Raw genomic sequence first — 19,016 nt, forward strand, 5'->3', positions numbered from 1 at the left:
CTCACATGCCATTTCTACTGGATGTACCTCTGAAGTGGAAAATGCTGTGTAAGGAGTTTGACTATGCACGTCAGGTATGTTTAAGGTTCTCTTCATTGACATGATCTAGTCGAGAAAGCAGTAAATTTCTTCTTGATTTCTCGATAAATGAAAACTAAATTGAGTGAATTTAAGAAATCCTCTACAATGGTCACTATCTGTATATTACGCTACTTCTCATAACCATGAACTAATTTATTTGGTATGTCTTTATGAAAAGGCGAATAAAAGAGGAGATTGCAATTTCAGTTAATGAGTCATGCAAATATCATTTTCAAGTTTTTTATTGAGACTATACAATGATTAAAGCATTTGAAATAAAAATCCTTCAGATTTTACTTCTTCACTAAGACCGGTTTTAATTTGATTTCTTGATCTGAAGGAACAAAAATGAAACCGGTCATAGTGAAGAATTCAACTCTCAACGATTTGAATTATTTGTTTTATTTATCAAAACAAAACCAGAATGTAGCTAGAGCTTTAAGTTTTTGAATAGTTTTCATTATTTCTTACTTTGTGGAAAAATAATCCAATATGAACTTACACCACTTAAAGGTAATACAAAGTTTTGGTATTGGGTCATGAATTTGGTTCAAATGAACATATTGGAAGCATATGCGATCCTACAATATTCACTGAACGTTGTCGCAGTTGAAATCGAGTCTAAAGTTATGAAATTGTAAATAATAAACTCAAAATGTTGTATAGCACCCTCTCAAGGTCAAGATATTAATTAAGCTATACAACGATGTTTCTTGACTAAAATCGACCGATTAGCTATTCCCGTTTGGAAATTATATATCACATCTACTTATTTGAGATTTTCATGGTCGCAGCTACCATTGTACGGCAGTAGGCGCTAATTGAAATTTATCAAAATTTACCGGGAGCACTGGTAAATGTTTATATTCAATATTTCTCGAAAGCAGAAGTGTTTCAGGGGCTAATTTTTCTAGTGCTTATAATACATCTACAGGGGCATCCAAATATATCAAAATTGTAAAGAATCACTATCCACCCAATTTTCAAAAATTCCCAAAACTTTGTATTACCTTTAAAAATGTCGTTTAAGCGGGACTGCACAACTACTTGTAGCTACTTGCGCCCTCTATATATATAGCAAACACTGCCTAAGCGGTACCCGTTGGTCTCCAATGATCCCCTTTTCTTATGTTAATCGAGAGCTGATTTGATGAGATAACAACATGTCAGTGACCATGCAGGGAGGTCTAATTCCTCCTGGGATTTAATTGCATCTGAATTTCAGATAACCTAAAACATAATTTTTTATCTATCTCTATTTTCCTTTGTTTTCTCTTTATTCATTTTCATTGTTTTTGTGTGTGTTGTTGAGACCGTAGGCTATACCAAATCGCTTAACGTTCGTGCTTGAGTAAATAGACTAACTATCGCCATTTCTGTTTGGATTATAAAAACGTTAAGCAGGGCTCCCATTTAGCCGAGTTGTATTGGCGAGTTAAGGCGAGTTGTGGTAAGTTGCCTCAAAGAGGCACTCGCAATAGGGACTTTTAGATTTGCGCAACGACAACGTGGATTGCTACGATCGACGTCCTTTTAAAGCTTATCTGCCGTAGTTTACAGGAGGGATTAGACTGCCCTGCAAGGTCACTGGACAGGTGGTTATCTCATCAACTCAGCTCTCAGTTAACATCATGGGGGACCAATGGTCACCGATTAGTCATTGTTTGTTATATAGAGGGCGCCAGTAGCTACAAGTAGTGCAGTGGGCCCATTGGTGGGCCCGGTAGTGAGCACATTTTTTTTTTTTTGATCCTCAAAAAAATTTCAATTTGCACCCCCCCCCCCCCTTGAGCGTCAGGGGGGGGGGGGCCAACTCCCAAAAAAGGTAAAAATCACGTGATTTAACATGATTTTTTTTCTCAAGGGGGGGGGGGCCGGGCCCCCGGGCCCCCCCCCCCCCCCCTGGATCCGCCACTGTATTACGACTACGAGTGTAGGCGAGTTCACCTCGAATTACAACGAATCGGCGAAAATTTTAAACATGTTCAAAATTTTGGAACTGCTCGCGACTTCGAGTAGAGTCGTGGAATGTTGTAAAGAGTTACGCTAAGCCATACCGAATTGTTGCGAGTTATCCCGAGTTACAAGAAGAGCTTTCACGAGTTATCACCACAACTCGCCATAACTCGCTAATTCAACTCGTCTAAGTAGGAGCCCTGCTTTACAGAATACCTGTTATTTATCATTACCATTATTATTGACAGTACAAGGCTGGGAAGCTTACTTCGTTTCAAATTCTGTTTTGCCCGTGATATCATATAGCTCCACTTCAATAGGACATTGGACGATATTCGACTGAAATTCGAGGAAGCTTTCGGAATAGGATCAAGGCTTATGTTGGTAATAATCACAGCTGCATTAAACCTGAAAATAGGACACCTTCGATTCGAAATTGACGAAGAGAAGGTTGTTGAATCAGCTATCTCGAAGGTTAAAGATAAAGATGAAACGTCTCTCTTGCTCCCGTTCGAAGTCTATTTCAAGGATAACGTGTCTTTGGGTGTAAATGCTGGTGGCCCCATGAAGGTAAATATGAACACCCTTTCGCACGATCGCAACTACTTTCGAAACATCAACCGAAGGCAATTTCAATAGCTTTGTGCGTCGTCTATCTAAATGTGTAAACATGATGATGACGTATTACGTAATCTGAAAATTATTGATATTGGAAATACAATTGCGTATTGAAATTGACCTTGAATTGACTTTCGGAAATAGTTGCGATCGTGTAAAAAAATAACTTTATTTTCAAAGAAAACATGCAGAAATGCTTAATTTCAATGACTTAGCCAGAGTTTTGACGTCGTATGAACATTTTTTTTGTTCTTCAATCGCTGTGACTGTATAGGCTTTGGAGAAAGAAACAACGCTGAAAATAACTAGATTATTCACTAAACCCGGAAAATATTATAAAATGTGATGGTCAAAAGAATTACAAGCCGCTCTTTAACCGGTTTCCTCGGATTTAATTACACTTAAAACAACTTCTGCCGAACCTCTCTTTGTACTTTCAAATTAGTTATAATGCCTTTTCTATTTTAGATTCGTGATGAAGAACCTGAATATATACATTCGATATTGCAGTCTATACTGGACCGTAATTTTTAAATTAAAGAAAACCAGTATTAATTATTAGCTGTTTCCGATCTTGGATACTTTTTGTAATTTGGGGTTTGGTTTGGTTTTGTTTTGTTTGAAACATGTATTTTCTTTTACATTTCTCGTAAAGGAATTCTTTTCCCGACTGTTCGAAGAGCTGTTCAATGTTGAGAAGCATTCCATCTTCAAGAAACTCAACGATTCTCCTTCGTGTACGACATTGTGGTTTAACAAGGTCATTATCAAATTCATATTTCCATCTCGGAAGTTAGAGTACCCCTTATTACTAATCTCAATCTATTGTAAATGTAAGTTGATTATAGCTATTAAGTAGAGCGTCCGCCTCACAACCGGGAGGTCGTGGGTTCGAACCCGGCCGCGTCATACCAAAAGACGTTAAAAGACGGGAGTTGCTGCTACCTTGTTTGGCGTTCAACAATAAGGGATAATGCAACGTCGATCTGGCGCTGCTCAGTGGCTGCCGGGCACACGATCAATTGGGCAAAAAGAATTTCCATTTTCGGTTTAATAAAATTTGGAGTGGACCTTAAAAGAGTATTATTATTATTATTAGTATTATTATTATAATGTGTGTTGGCCAAGTAAAAATATGCCTTGTCAATTCTGGACATAGTGTGCACCTTCATTCGGATCAAAACACTGTGCAATAAATGTTTGTATTCTTCTGTATTTAAAACTTATCATAGGATTATAAGGACCTGGACAAATTGCGAGCAGTCGGGAAGCTGTTCGCTCTGATGTTCTACAATAAGGTCATCGTCACAATGCCGTTTCCTCTTCTTTTCTACAAGAAACTGCTTGGAAAAAGGTACACACCTAATCAACAATTTTTTATTTTAATCGAAGGAAGGCAAGAAATGTTGTGCGTCTGTAATATTTGGGGGCCATGGGTATAAAGTCCGTCATTCTTTTACAAATCGTGTTGCCAATTCGTACCATTTTCATTTGTATTCTCGAACTCGTATTATCGTATTATCGAGAGCTCATTGATATATTTTCATTTTGTTTAAAACATTTCAAAATAATTGTAAGTCCTCGCGAACTAACACGAGATCGGGCTTTCCCAACTTGTTTCTCCGATTACCTTACCAGTTGTATATCGAGTTTGTTGGACAGATAGCTCGATGTCAAACTCCACAAGCTCTTGGATAGAACATACCATACGCGCCGGAAGTGGGGGGGGGGGGGGGCAGGGGGGGGAGATTGCCCCCCCCCCAGTCAAAAAAGTGGGGGGGGGGGCAAAACGCATTTTTGCCCCCCCCCCAAAAAAAAAAAAAAAAAAAAAAAAAAACGCCCCCCCCCCCTCTAAATAATTTAAAAAAAACAGTAAGGGAGTAAACATGGTTTGTATTTTTAATCCGAAAGAACGTAAAAACAATAAAAACCTGAATTAAATCACATATACAATACCATTAAAAGAAAAAGGAAAGTTCACAGGAATTAAATTTCATAAACATTGCGCATGCCACCTATACGGTATTTATCAATGGAGGTCTCTATAATAGCGATACGCGCATATCGTGGACATATTGAGCGAGAATGGGAAAGCGTGTCCGTTTTTTTGTTATAGGGGTAAGAAGACATGAGCCCCTGAAGGCTGACGTACTGATGGGGGGGGGGGGAGGGTGATGTATTTCTTATTCGAAACAAGTGATTTACAAATATTGATGTTGTGACATGATTTTCCGGCATTTTTTCTCCATTTTTTTTGTAAGTCATACCTTTTTATGCGTTTGTTGGAAAATAAGAAATTCCCAAATTACAGTCAGGCAAAATACGCTTATTTAGAAGCCTTTATGTCATGGTCTGCAAAGTGGCTGGGCTCGAGCCCCCCCCCCCCCCCCTCCTTTTTAAAAAGTATGTTAAAGATAAAAAGAAAGAAAGACGGAGAAAAAAAATAAGTGACCTGCCAATGTCACAAATAAGATATAACAAATGCTCATCTGACCGTAATTAAATGCTTAAAACCCCAGAGCTTACGGGGGCTCCGCCCCCAGACCCAACCAACTGCCCTAAGGCAGGCCCCTGGATGCTTATCTGACCGTAATTAAATACCTAAAACCCTGGGCTTCCGGGGACTCTGCCCCCTGGACCACACCAAGGGCCCTAAGACGGCCCTTGGATGCTCATCTGACCGTAATTAAATATTAAAACCTCTGAGCTTTTTGGGGCTCTCCCCCCCCCCCCCTTGGAACACGTCAATTGCCTTACAGAGGGCCCCCGGATGCTCATCTAACCGTAATTAATGACCTAAAACCCCTGAGCTTCCGGGGGCTCAGCCCCTAGACCCCACGCCAATTTACGCTCTACCTGATCGATAATATTCCACTTTGAAAAAAGTTCCGCGGGACCTGCATGTAACGTGTAAGACTGGTGGTGATGCAGATTTTTCGTCTCCCCCCCTTCCGAACCTTTTTTCTTATTACGTCACTGCTCCTGGAATGTGAGCCCCCTGGAATGTTTGCCCCCCCCCCCCCCCCCCCAATCCCAAACTGCTTCCCGCGCGCCTGAAACATACCAAAGAATTATTACATGCATATAAATAAATGGCTCTGGAATACATTGAATGTAAGAGATAGCTAATGAATAGAGAAAGGGAGAGAGAGGTGGAATAATAATAAATATTGGATTCTTATATAGCACACGTATCGACCTTGCAAGGCCCTCAAGCCGCTCCAACATTACCTGGCCATGCTAGGCTGCCAATTTCGACGCTCACAGCATTTAAGGAATTCCTTCCTACCGGTACCCATTTAAAACCTGGGTGGAGAGTGGCAAGTGTAGATTAATGTCTTGCCAAAGGACATTAGTGCCGCGGCGGGACTCGAAAGAGAGAGAGAGAGAGAGAGAGAGAGAGAGGGGGTGAGGGAGGTACGTGCGCGCGCGAGAGATAGATAGCGAAAAGAATAGAAAGTCAGAGAGAGAAAAGAGAGTTATCCATCTCATATACATTTCAAATCATATTTGAGGATGCAATGTTCATTATAAAGAGTTAACAACTAAATTATTCATACCTCTTTCAAATTTGATGTCCTGGTTCAATTAGGGCCTTTGTTGAATACTTTTAGATGTAAGCTTTGATATCACATTCCGAAGAAACATAAATTGGGAGAAATGTTTTTTCATTTTTTACTTAAACAATTACAAAACTTGGTTTAATTTAGTTATTAACTCTAGCTGTTTGCAACAGGTGACTAGAGAAATAATACGACTCTATTTTAACAATATTCAGCCCATCCAGTTTCAATGATCTGCAACTACTAGATCCCGTGATGGCGAAGAGCATGCAAACATTGCTAAAGGCGAGTGACGATGACCTTTCCGACTACAGATTTACAGTGAACGAACCGGAGATCGAACTCAAACCAGGAGGCAAAGACGAGGTCGTGACCACTGCAAATGTGTAAGTGTAGTACGACTCAGTCAGAAAGATTTATACCGTTGTGTGTTTTTAAATTTTACATTGGACATGTCGATGTGGTCGTGGAAGTAGAGGAATTGTGGTTCACTTTGTCTTTGAATGTAATTAAAAAAACATACCTATATTGTTTATGACACATTATCTACATTAAATTCCTTTCTGAATACTAGTTCTAGAGTTATCAGATTATAGATTTCATACTAACGCAAAACATCATTTCAAAACAAATGTCACATAACATTTGGAGTTTATAGCTTTACAGTTAAAAAGTGCGTTTCTTGTATTAAATTAAGCACTCGATTTCGAGATTTCCACCCCTATATTGATTATGGTATCCTGAGAAGTAATTTTGAACAATAACAGAGATGCTTATTAATAAAGGCTGTGTTATCTTTACTCTCGTTTCCAACCAAATCCTGAAAATGAAGTGAATCCTGAAGTGTTGTTGGCTTTCAATGGAAATATTTCTTTTATTTTTCGAATTCCAGTCGAGAGTACATTAAGCTTTGCGCCAGGCACTACACAGCATCCTCCCAGTTCAAGGTATTCAGTAAGAGTTTTCGGAGCATGTTCGGTCGTTTCGGTCTTCACCAACGTTTCGCACCACAGGAGCTGATGTCATTATTTCAAGGAGGGGAATATGATTGGAAGGCCTTTCAAGAAGTGAGCTCCTCTTCTTCAAAATTCTTCTTCAAAATTCTTCAACACTCTTTTTTCCTATTTTCTCTCATCAACGTACTACAAAAAAAAAAAAAAATCACAAATGTACAAAAAAAATGGATGTACTTCGGACAGCCTGGTTGCACAAAATAAACAAAATATCGTGATTTTTGTTTACATAATGCAAAGTTGGTAGGTGCTTTTAGATTTAATAGAAGAAAATTTATTTCAAGAAGATAAAACAAAGATAATACACGCTGTATACTTTAAATTTGTTTCTTGGGAAATAAATTTGAAATTGTGTTAAATTTCATGGCACAGATCAATTATCTTTTCTTTGTTTTTGCTGTTGTTCATTTTCACTTTCATAATTTGCTCTTCTCTGCACAGAGCTTTGGTTATGAGAAAGGCTACACAGCAAACCATCGCGTGGTCAAGATGTTTTGGTCAGTGTTCCATGGTGATCTCACTGAGGATGATAAAAGAGACTTTCTGAGTAAGTCAAATCTTCACTGGTGATCGTTGACCGACAAAGGCCTAACTGTATATAAATAGACGTACCTATAGCACAGTGCTGCATGAAAAATAGATAATATAAAGACGATCAGTCACTTCGTCGTGTTTGAACGTATGACATTGATAATCCCTTTTAAAACATACTGTGACAAAACAAAATATTGTGCTGCGTTGGCATCTTTTTTGTCATTTTGACATGCATGGTGTTACTTTTAAGACACTGATAGTGTCACTGTGACAAGATGATAATAATTTAGTCATGTCTTTCGATCTGCATGTTTCAGGGCACATTGCTTTCATGATCCACCAACTACCTTTGATTATGTCGGAAGGCACTCTTTTTTCCAAAAGTAATGAAAGGTTTGAAATTCAGAAGAAGAAACAAATTCCCATATCATATAGGGTTCATTCTCCGAAAGTTCATAATTCTTAACAAATTATACAGGGCTCTATGTCATTTTCGGAATTAGAAACGTTTAAATTCATGGAAATTATGAGCCCTATTTCATTTTCCGAAATACGAACTTCTGAATTGTCAACCTTCAGAGTAACAGACTTTTTGATTTATGAACCTTGATATAAGAAGAAAACAAAAATGGACATTAATTTTAACCGATTATTCATCTTCTATGCGAATTGTTTTCAGGAGTCATGACGGGTGCTGACCATGTCCCCATTGGTGGAATCCAGGAGGTTAGACCTAGGATGTGGCCCATGGGAGGAGACAAAGATTGTAGGGGAAAACCCCCAAAGGACATGTGCCCTGAAGTGAATACATGCAGTGGTTTCATCGTGCTCCATCTCCCGAAGTACAGGAAAAGAGAGCATCTAAAAGAACGGCTCATGATGCTAATAAAGATGAAAGGGCATGGATTTCATAAAATACCAGAATAAACCTTGGACTGTCGTAGACAATTTAACAGTCTCGTATACGGACATTGACATATTATAAATCTAATTTCTTAGTCAAAGAAAAGTATTCAAAACTGGTTGATGAATTGTAACGTTGGGTCAGTTGCAAAATAATTTGTATATGATGAATAATTGAATTGTATAAAATAGTATCTGTTATACACGATGGCACTGAATTCGGTCACAACGACAAACCGACCTATTTTGGGCCATTGGGAATACTATGATTGAACATTTTGATTGGTCTGTAGTTGTTTTGGTTTGGTATTGGTTTCGTTGGTGTGACTGAGCTGAGACAACATACGATATAAAGAAAGAATGGAATATATCAAAATGCCTGTCATCTTCTGCATCATACATAAAGAACATGATCCACCACTTTTATAGTTGTCGTTTTAGGCTTTCTATTATTTTGAACATACTCGATTTTGTTTTCTTCCTCAAAATGGTCTATATTGTGTAGTTTTATTCATTTTTAATCATGACATTCAAATAACTATCCATTCAAGTTGTCTGAGGTGGAGGATATGGTAGTTATTTAAAGATTAAGTTTTGTTGTTAGTTTACTCAATCATTTGAGTGCGCTTCGCTATCACAACGTAAATATGTAACGAAGGCAACAAAAAAGGCGACTATGAGGATGATGAGGATAAGAAAAGGATAAAGACAAAGTTAGACACGTTCTGGTTGCCCTTATATACAAGATGCTCATCTGTGGGAATACTTATATTTCTAGTACTTTGGCACAGCAGAGCACACTGGCATAATACATGTATTGAATACAACCAGCTAGTCAATGAAATTGAGGTAAGCAACAAGCAGATGTTAACCAGAAAACAAACAGACTATATTATTGCATTTTCCCAGTAGATCTGGTTATTAGATGGTAGCCAAGGATTTGATTAAATTTGATGTAATAACAAATTGCTCAGATGGTGTCAAACATGTCTTGTCTAGTGGAAAAATTTATCAACACATGGATATGCAATATGTAAAATATAACTAATTTTGATGATTGCGAATAAAATCATAAAATTTCAGACAGATTGTATTGCAGCAATACGCCGATTTGCACATGTATATAAATGAGAAAATAATGTCTGATGTGCACCGTAAGCTTTAATTTTTCCTCTGCGTCGTACAGAGTACTACACTAAACAATTATACACTGATGGCGTACTAAAAGTGTTGTATATTCTCGCAGTTGTGTATATATATATATACTTCATTAAACTGATAATCCATATGAAAATATCTTTCAACAATAGACCAGTTCACGGTTAGCACATTACTGCAATGACCCCGAATATCCACAGATCTTCGAAACATGAAGAGGTCCCACTTTGTACATTTTGAAATAATCACTCCTACAGCGATGGAGGTGCTATATAAATATCCTTTGTTCAAAGAATCCTTTTCGAAGAATACTTCCACCTGTGTATCATGGAGTGCACTGAATGTGCATGAATGAATACTGTTACTGTACATAACTTTCATGAGCACGTATACAGTATTTCGTCTCCGTGTATTTCAAAATTTGTTCTGCAATGACCTTTATCTGCTCATGCTCAGACTGCAACCGTGAACTGGCTTATTATTTTTTATCATCGTGTATTTTTCTCCACAAGGCGCCATGTAGGCCTATTGTCTTGTGAGACATAGGCGCGGTTTCTTCACGATGATTTTTATAATTCAAATATAATTATAATTATGATTGAATGTAAATATCATTTTGAAGAAATTGGCATTGCTTTTATGTGGTTATGGGGGGAATACAACATTTGAATGCCAAATGGTCCACTGAAATTCGATTTTTTTTTTTTTTTTTTTTTTTTTTTTTTTTTTTTTTTTTTTTTTTAAATATTTTTTATAGAAGCATTTAGGTTTTTAACTTACAGATTTACTATATAAATTGTAAACGTTTTTCATGAACTTTGTTTATTATTTTTTCGTAATCATGACAAAAAGTATTGAATATTAAAACTTTGAATTGAATTGAATTAAATCGAATCGAATTGAATTGAATTAAATCGAATCGAATTGAATTGAATTGAATAGAATTGAATTGTAAGATAAATACGATTTAATTGTTTACATTTTAGGGAATCCAGCCTTCTTTCTCGACCCTTAGTGAGCACTCATTTTTTTTTTGTCCCCGAAAATTTGATTTTTTTTTTTTCTTCTTTCTTTTTTGTGCTCAAGAGGGGGGGGGGGGGAGGGTGGGGGTTGTCCCATTTTAAAAAATTTTTTTATTCTCAACGAGGAGGGAACAGGGTAAGTGCCCAGTATTCGTTTGTAACTCAACACCCCCCCCCCCCCTTGAACACAGACAAGAAACAAAAATTGACGTTAACCCAGACGTATGAATCATATTTGATTGATACGCGTCTGTAAAAACACATTTACACACAATGGCAAAGCTTGATAATGCTTTACCAGTACCTTTATTGGACTTCTTCTAGCGACCAATAACGCAGAAATACAACCAAACAAACAAACATCATCTGTCAATCATTATTGAGCTTTTTCTTATAGTTGTTAATGTGTGTTTTTATGTTACCTATATATTCAATCTTTTTTTCCTTTTTCTTATTAATATAATAATATTGAATTATTGCAAATGCCATGTATATTTTTACCTTAGTATGTATGTTTTGAATTCCTTTTTTTTTTAAATTTATTGTACATGTTCTGGGAGAGCAGGTCCAGAAATTGACTTGAAATGAGACCACCCTTTTGAAATAATACTAAAATAAACAAGTCAACGCACAGCGTAGTATCCCCTCGCAGGGTACAAATGGCCTATATACGTCAAAACACGTTACCTCCATTGGACTGTACTATTATATTACTAGGCAAAGAAGTTAACCACATTTTCACATATATAATTAGGTGTTATTGCATATTTAATGAGCTATGACCTTTCACCTTTCACCTACATACTCAGAAATCGAACTTATTTTGATACCATGTACCTTCATATTAGTTTCATTAAAATTCGTCAAACATTACTGAAGTTATCGAATGAAAACCAGATTCGCATATTTAATGAGCGTGAACCTTTGACCTACATACTCCGAAATCGAACTTCGGCTGTGTTTTGATACCATGAACCTTCATATCAAATTTCATTAAAATCCGTCAAACAATACTAAAGTTATGGATCGAAAACCAGATTCGCATATTTAATGAGCTATGACCTTTGACCTTTGACCTACGTTCTCCAAAATCGAACTTGGCCTGTATTTTTATATCATGTACCTTCATATCAAATTTCATTAAAATTTGTCAAACATTACTAAAGTTATCGATCAGAAACCAGAAACCAGATGTGTATTTTTTCGCATAATTAATGAGCTATGACCTTTGACCTTTGACCTATGTACTCCAAAATCGAACTTAGCCTGTATTTTGATATCATTTTGAAACCAAATTTGTTACGGACGCTCGCACGTACGCACGCACGCACGCACGGAAGGACGGACGACAGTGTTACTATAATAAATAAATAAATAAATACATACGAAAAAAGTTTCTTGCGTTCTAACAGTGGATGTTTAGCATTGAATTACATGTACCTGCACTTATTTGATTCTGAAATAATTGGGGGCAAAACCCCCTCCTGCCAAGGATTTAACGCCCCTGAATATATCAAACCATTTTTGTCATATATCAGTTTGTTAAACAATGTCCTTTCATGAAACATAATTTAGATATTAAGATATATATTTATTTCTTCCACAATGTGGAAATATGCTTCAAACTAGCATTACAATAATACAAGAAACATAGTACAATAATATGAAACACACAAAACAATTTAGCAAACAATTTTAAAATAGAAAAAATCTCTTCCACAGAAATGATTTTTACGACATCCCAAATTGTTAAAGCTCTTTTTCGATTAGATGAATATCTCTCCACTGCTTTTAAAGGGATCCGGTAACTTTGTCTCAGATTCTGAAACAAAATTTTGGATTTAGCTCATGCTGCAACGATAATTATAAACCTTTAGGCCAGTCAGGAACCCCAAGACTTTTACAAGCCGATCGCCTGTCTGATTATCAAGATATTTATGATTGGAATTACAAATTTTGAAAACCGTTTGCCGAACGGTTTTCATAACACTACAGTCTATTGGGAAAAACGAGTATGGTAAAACCGGTCACTCAACGATTTTTACTTTTTTGAGGCATTTCTTGATCATTTTGAAGCGCATTTTTTTAGGGCTTCAATATTACACCATATCACAGACACTGATAACACATAGGGCCGCGTATCTCAGATTTAACATTGTTAAACGATCCCTTTAACGGGCTATTCAATATTATATACTTCTCTTTAGAAATATCGCCATCTGATTGGTCGAAATTGCAGTCGTGATTTTAGCCTTTCCCTTATAGAGATGAACAATGCCAATAGTTCATGAGTGATATTCCCGCAAGATTATTGGTACCAGGAAAATATATGTTTTCCCGGCCAATTTCGTCATAGCAGCAATCAATTTCATTAACGTGCATTCATGTACGAGCAAATTTTCTCTACTTGTTGCTACACTGTTTCATTTTTGATGCGTTCAATTTCGTTTCTAGTCACCGAATTTTCTAAACATGCACATTCAAATTAAAGCTTGGTTCAGTCAATTTGGAAATGCTTAAGGGTCATTCAATTTCGCTAAAGTTGAGCGGGAGGAGAATTCTTTGGCGAATTGCGGTTTCATTTTCGTCTATGGGCAACCTCTTTCGCAATCGGGTCATTCAAATTAAAACTAGACCTCATAATCACAGTTAGTATGATGTTCGATGTTTATTAGGATATTCAGTATTTCATGTTCATTTATTTATTCTTTTTCTCTATGGTCTTTTCTGACGTGATTTCACATTATACCATCTTCTTATTTGTCTGATATATTTATATTGCATTTTATGTTTTCTCTTTCTTTTGACATTCTTTATTTTTGTTGAAACATCTCTTTATTCATATTTTCATATTTTTCATTATACATGTCTTTGAAGTTATTTTTTAAATGGTTTGTTTTGATCAATCTTGATTGAGTAGGTGATCTTTCTATCTTTTCATTTAACATCTTTTTCTTTATTCATCATCGTATCTTGTTTCCATCATGTCCATGTTTATTAAAGCTGAACTCTACCTCTGTCCAGGATCTGTTTATATATAGATTGTGCTTAGAAGAGAAGTCACAAATTGTGCACCTTCTCTGGGGACAGTTATACCTGTGTAATGACAGATATCTACAAACGAATACGCATGTCATTCCTCCAAGTAAACTTTGCATAAATTATTCAAACAGAAGTATATGAAGTGACAAGTTAACATCAAATGAAAAGCAATGCAAAAATGTCACATAGTATGCTTAATCACGAACTTGAATGCACGAATACATACCACCGTCTGCCCGGCGCGAATTTGAATGTTCTTTGCACGCTTTTCTAAATTGAATGCTCGTTTTGCACGTCTCCGTGACAAGAGTATGAAATCGCATGCTACTAAATTAAATTGAATGACGCTATTAGCTTTTTGAATGTTGATCTACATAGTCATTCAATTTCATACGAACTTGAATGAAGGTAACGTTAATTCGGATGCTAAGTTTACGAAGTTGGGCGGGAAAACCTATAGTTGCGATCCCCATTGGTTTACATGTTAAAACTTAGTTTGGGCGGAGCGCGGCTACCATACAGTTTTTGTGCGATAAATTTGATGGCTACATTTGCACACAACGCAGATGACCGCCGATCTCGATTGTGGGCCTAGATCTACATGATGCACCTTTCGAAATATGGAGATAAACATGATCTTTCATACGGCACCTCATTTTTTTAGTATCACCTTCAGGATCACAAGCAACAAAGGTTTGAATCTCGATTAGGAAATAATTTACATTCCAGTCAGGTGTTACTTGACGCTCGAAAACTGTTTGACCAACAATGACGGTCGCATCTTACTGGGTACCCATTTACACATGGGTGGAGGGTAGCAAGTGGAGGTTAATATCTTGCCAAAAGATAGTGGCTCCAAATAAAGATCAAGGTTCGATCTTGATCCCGCTTTTGTTTATAATTTACAAAAAAGGACTCGGGCAATATTTCTAAAATGTTGAATTGCATTTGGTATGCAGATGACACCAGCTTGTTCATGTCTCACCATAATTTCGATACTTTACAAAATGTTTTTAATAATGAACTGAAATATGTATTTAAGTGGCTAATTGTCAATAAATTAACTAGGAAATCAAATTTTATGGTTTTTACGAACAAAAATAAAACGTCTTTCAAAATTGATGTCTATTTAAATGACATGGCTGTCATTGAAGTTGAATTTGCTACCTTTCGATATCACTGTTGATAATAGGTTAACATGAAATGAACATGCTGGTGCCGTCTGTAATAAGATTGCCAACACATTGAAATTATATATAAACTTCATAGAGAATTCTTCTTATATTGTATAATATTTTGATTTTACCGTACTTAAATTATTGTAATATAGCCTGGGGTCATACTTTCCAAATACATATTAATAGAATATTTCGTTTATAAAAAAGGCAATGAGAATTATAACTCGCTCACCTTACCTTTCTCACTATGGACACTTATTTTCCTCCTTGAAAACTGTTCAATATTATGGACTTATTAAAACTGAATATAGCCTTGTTTATGTTTTCTTATAAACAAAATCTGTTGCCAAATTCGTTATTGAGATATTTCCGGTTAAATACATCTGTGCATAATTATTTCACAAGAAATTCTCGATATATCCGCAGCCCAAAGTGCAATACCTCCCTTTTTAAAAATAGCTTATTTTACCAGGGTCCAGTGAATTTGGAATTCAGTTCCCTTTAACATTCAAAATAGCTCCTCAGTATATTTTTTTAGAAGTAAATATAAAGCAGTTTTATTATCTAGATATTAGATTCAGTATTGGGCTCTTGTGTTTGTTCATTAGGTTAGTTACTTCATTTCTTATCTTAGTTTGTGTTCCTTTTTGATGTGTTTTATGTTACATATTGTATATCTTGTTTTCTTAAAGGGTTGGCCTCTTACAAGGTTTGTTTCCTTTTTGGCCACTGCCTTCCTCACTTTTTATAATTCCTCTTATGTATTATCATACATTTGTCTGCTTATATATGTTTTTGTATCTGTTGATCTCTTGAGGAGAAATAAATGAAACTGAAAGTAAATATGTAAAATAGAATATGAAAGAAACATGAAACCATGATAAACATGATGAAAAATAAACATGTTGAAAATAAATTACTGATTTTGATTGTATTAAAATTGTAAGCATTTTGTGACTAAGAACTTTCAACGATTTTTATATAATAATAGCATGTAACTGTGATGTAATTACAATATTCGAATAGAAATGTAGCCATAGAGTACCGAAGCTGTGATGTCATAACAAAACTATTTTTTAGAATTTCTCAATTTTTTCTTCATTTTCCGAAAGAGCATAAAAAATATAGGAACTCAGAGCATATACAGTGCGTCCCAGAAAAAACGAAACCGAGAAGTATCGATGTTCTATCATAACTTAATCACAACTATAATTAATGAATGATACATATTTGGAAAGCTTAGAGTCTCCTCTTTCATGTGATGCTACTCAGATAGTGCATATTTTATGCATGAGTGATTGAAAGCAATTTGAAGGAAGGAAACTAAAAAGACATTTGGCGGGCGGTATCTGAATTTCGAAGAAAAATTAACATTTCTAGAAAGTTGAGTTTCTGCCCTTTCATATGATAACTCAATCAGGAAAAATGAGCGAGGAATGACAAAGTTCTGTTTGTTTAAAGTAGTGCTTGCATTTCCATAATTTTATTAAACGAATTCGTTTTCACTGGCTGCCTGCCGTATCAATAAACGAAATTAACAAAAGACTTAACTCCGTTTCGTTGACAATCAGCCGTAGACGAGAGTCTTCATGCATGGCTGATTGTCAACGAAACGGAGTTAAGTCTTTTGTCAAATCTGCTCATATAAAAGAGCAGAAAATGAACTTTCTAGAAATATGAATTTCTCTTTGAAATTCAGATACCGCCCGCCAAATATCTTTTTTGGTTTCTTTCCTTAAAATTGCTTTTAATCACTCATGCGTAAAATATGCATCACGTGAGTAGCATCAACTGAAAGAAGAGACTCTAAGCTTTCCAAATATGTATCATTCATTAAATATGGTTGTGATTAAGTTATGATAAAACATCGATACTTCTCGGTTTCGTTTTTTCTGGGACGCACTGTATGTAACACTGAGTTCCTATAGGAAATATATTTATTAAGATGGTCATATCTCAGCCAATACTTAACATATTTAATTTGTTTTCGACATTTGGACATTATTTTGGATGCTCTTTCGGAAAATGAAGAAAAGATTGAAAAATTCTAAAAATTGAATTTTGATGACGTCACACTTCACCACTCTATTACGCTTGGAGAAATGCTTTGATATTTTATGGAATTCTTTTCTAAATTGTACTGCTAACTGACAAATTAGACAAGTATGAAATATCAATTATATATCAATATATTTTCGGTAAAATAAATTACTTTAACAATTGAGTGTTTTAGGTTATTCATTATGAGTGCACTGTCCATTTGCATTTTACCCTATACCTCTACTATCATCCTACCTCTACTATCATCCTGCCTCTACTACCACCCCACCTCTACTACCATTCTCCCTCTCTACAACTACCCTGCTTATATATAAGCATTCAAAATCTGCCATCCTACTAGTACCTGTATAGGCATTTTGTCGCTTGTACCATTCTTTTGCTACCACTATATAACAAGACGGGGATTCCCCGCATTGCAGGTATGTGGGAATGAACGTACCATACGGCGCTGTGCTTGGTGTTATGAATTATGGTACGAGCGCAATCACGGCGCAATCCAACCAGTCTGTCTGTTTATACACATTTTTGTGTCGTTCATTATCATAATATTCACGTAGCAGTACACTGACTGAGAAGGGTCATATCACGGTACGTATTACGTTCAAACTATAAATTTGAAAGCTAGGAATTAAGGTACTCAATTATCACCGTCATTATGGCAAGTTAAGTTCAAGAACATACATATTACAAGGATTGTATAATCGCCTTACAAGAATAAAACAACAAACAAACGTCTTACTACCGACAAAAGTGTCACCATGCGATCCATGAAAAGACCCGGGTCTAGGTCTATTTTGATGCTTTTCAAAGAGGAAAAGAAAGATAATAACTGACATATAGTTTGTGATCCGCATTCGCTCCTGGATATATTTCTCAGACGTGTACGGTTAAATTTAGGTTTGCAATTTGTTTTTATTTTGTTAGGTTAAGGATAATGGTTATTGTTAAAGTAAACTAGTGTTGGACCTTGATTGAAGCTGGAAATTTGGTTGTGTAGTGACTTTCCTCGGAGGAAATGCCGCCACTCAATCACCCCGGCCCCCCCACTCAGGTTTCAAAATGACCGCATGCGTGTTGCCAAAATGTCCTTTTCGTAACAAAAGAAAAAGGTCGAGCCGTATTGACTTTACACACCGGACTTTTGCTGAAAAGGGGGGGGGGGATGCTGAAAAAGGCTCGTATACAAAAGAAAAAGGTCGAGCCGTATTGACTTTACACACCGGACTTTTGCTGAAAAGGGGGGGGGGGTCGGTTGGAACACGCATATGCGTACCCTAAATAACACTGAGTGAGGGGGCCGGGTCAATCACACAGTAACCGAGCTAGAACTAAGAAAACACATCAATATACATACACCCTACACACAGTCAAATACATTGTCTTGCGAGGTCAGTCTAGATTGCACATGCCGTTTTCGCAATGCAAACCTTTCTGTAAATGAATGACCGAAGAGATTACGCAACTACTATTATTAGCGAGACGGGGATTCCCCGCATTGCATGTACGGTATGTGGGAATGAACGTACCATACGGCGCTGTGCTTAGTGTTATGAATTATGGTACGAGCGCAATTCAGCCCCGTCTATTTGTAAACACTTTTGCTGTCGTTCATTATTATAACATTCACATGAAGTACACTGACTGAGAAGGTTTTTATCACGGTACGTACAATAATTACGTAATACTCATTTGAAAGCTAGGATTTAAGGTACTCATTTGACACCATTTTAATATATTTGTTTGGTGTTATCAATATATTTTCAGATTGTCAATCTCTAGTCTTATTCCCTCCCCCTGTTGTCTTGTGCCCGTTGTGTGCTGTACCTATTGGCGATGTGTTGTAGTCTTCTATTATTTCTCATATTTTCTCTTTTCTCCCGTCTTGTC

At 36.4% G+C, this 19,016-nt stretch overlaps 1 protein-coding gene across 1 annotated transcript; it reads left to right on the plus strand.

Annotated features, from left to right (window-relative positions):
- The first annotated feature begins 2,329 nt into the window (after window positions 1-2,329).
- Window positions 2,330-8,692, plus strand: LOC105443677 (probable E3 ubiquitin-protein ligase HERC4). The gene is made up of 7 exons (XM_030992507.1): window positions 2,330-2,607; window positions 3,311-3,415; window positions 3,888-4,009; window positions 6,434-6,604; window positions 7,111-7,285; window positions 7,673-7,778; window positions 8,445-8,692. The coding sequence occupies exons 1-7, from the start codon at window positions 2,416-2,418 to the stop codon at window positions 8,690-8,692; spliced, it is 1,119 nt and encodes a 372-aa protein (XP_030848367.1). The 5' UTR covers window positions 2,330-2,415.
- The last annotated feature ends 10,324 nt before the right edge of the window (window positions 8,693-19,016 follow it).

Source organism: Strongylocentrotus purpuratus, unplaced genomic scaffold, assembly GCF_000002235.5.
Source record: "Strongylocentrotus purpuratus isolate Spur 01 unplaced genomic scaffold, Spur_5.0 spur5_scaffold_2, whole genome shotgun sequence".
In the NCBI taxonomy this organism is placed as follows: domain Eukaryota; kingdom Metazoa; phylum Echinodermata; class Echinoidea; order Camarodonta; family Strongylocentrotidae; genus Strongylocentrotus; species Strongylocentrotus purpuratus.

Coding starts and splice junctions, on each gene's coding strand:
- LOC105443677 (XM_030992507.1), top strand. CDS start 2,416: ATGTTGGTAATAATCACAGCTGCATTAAACCTGAAAATAGGACACCTT. Junction 2,608..3,310: donor ATGCTGGTGGCCCCATGAAG/GTAAATATGAAC, acceptor TTTCTCGTAAAG/GAATTCTTTTCCCGACTGTT. Junction 4,010..6,433: donor AAGAAACTGCTTGGAAAAAG/GTACACACCTAA, acceptor AACAATATTCAG/CCCATCCAGTTTCAATGATC.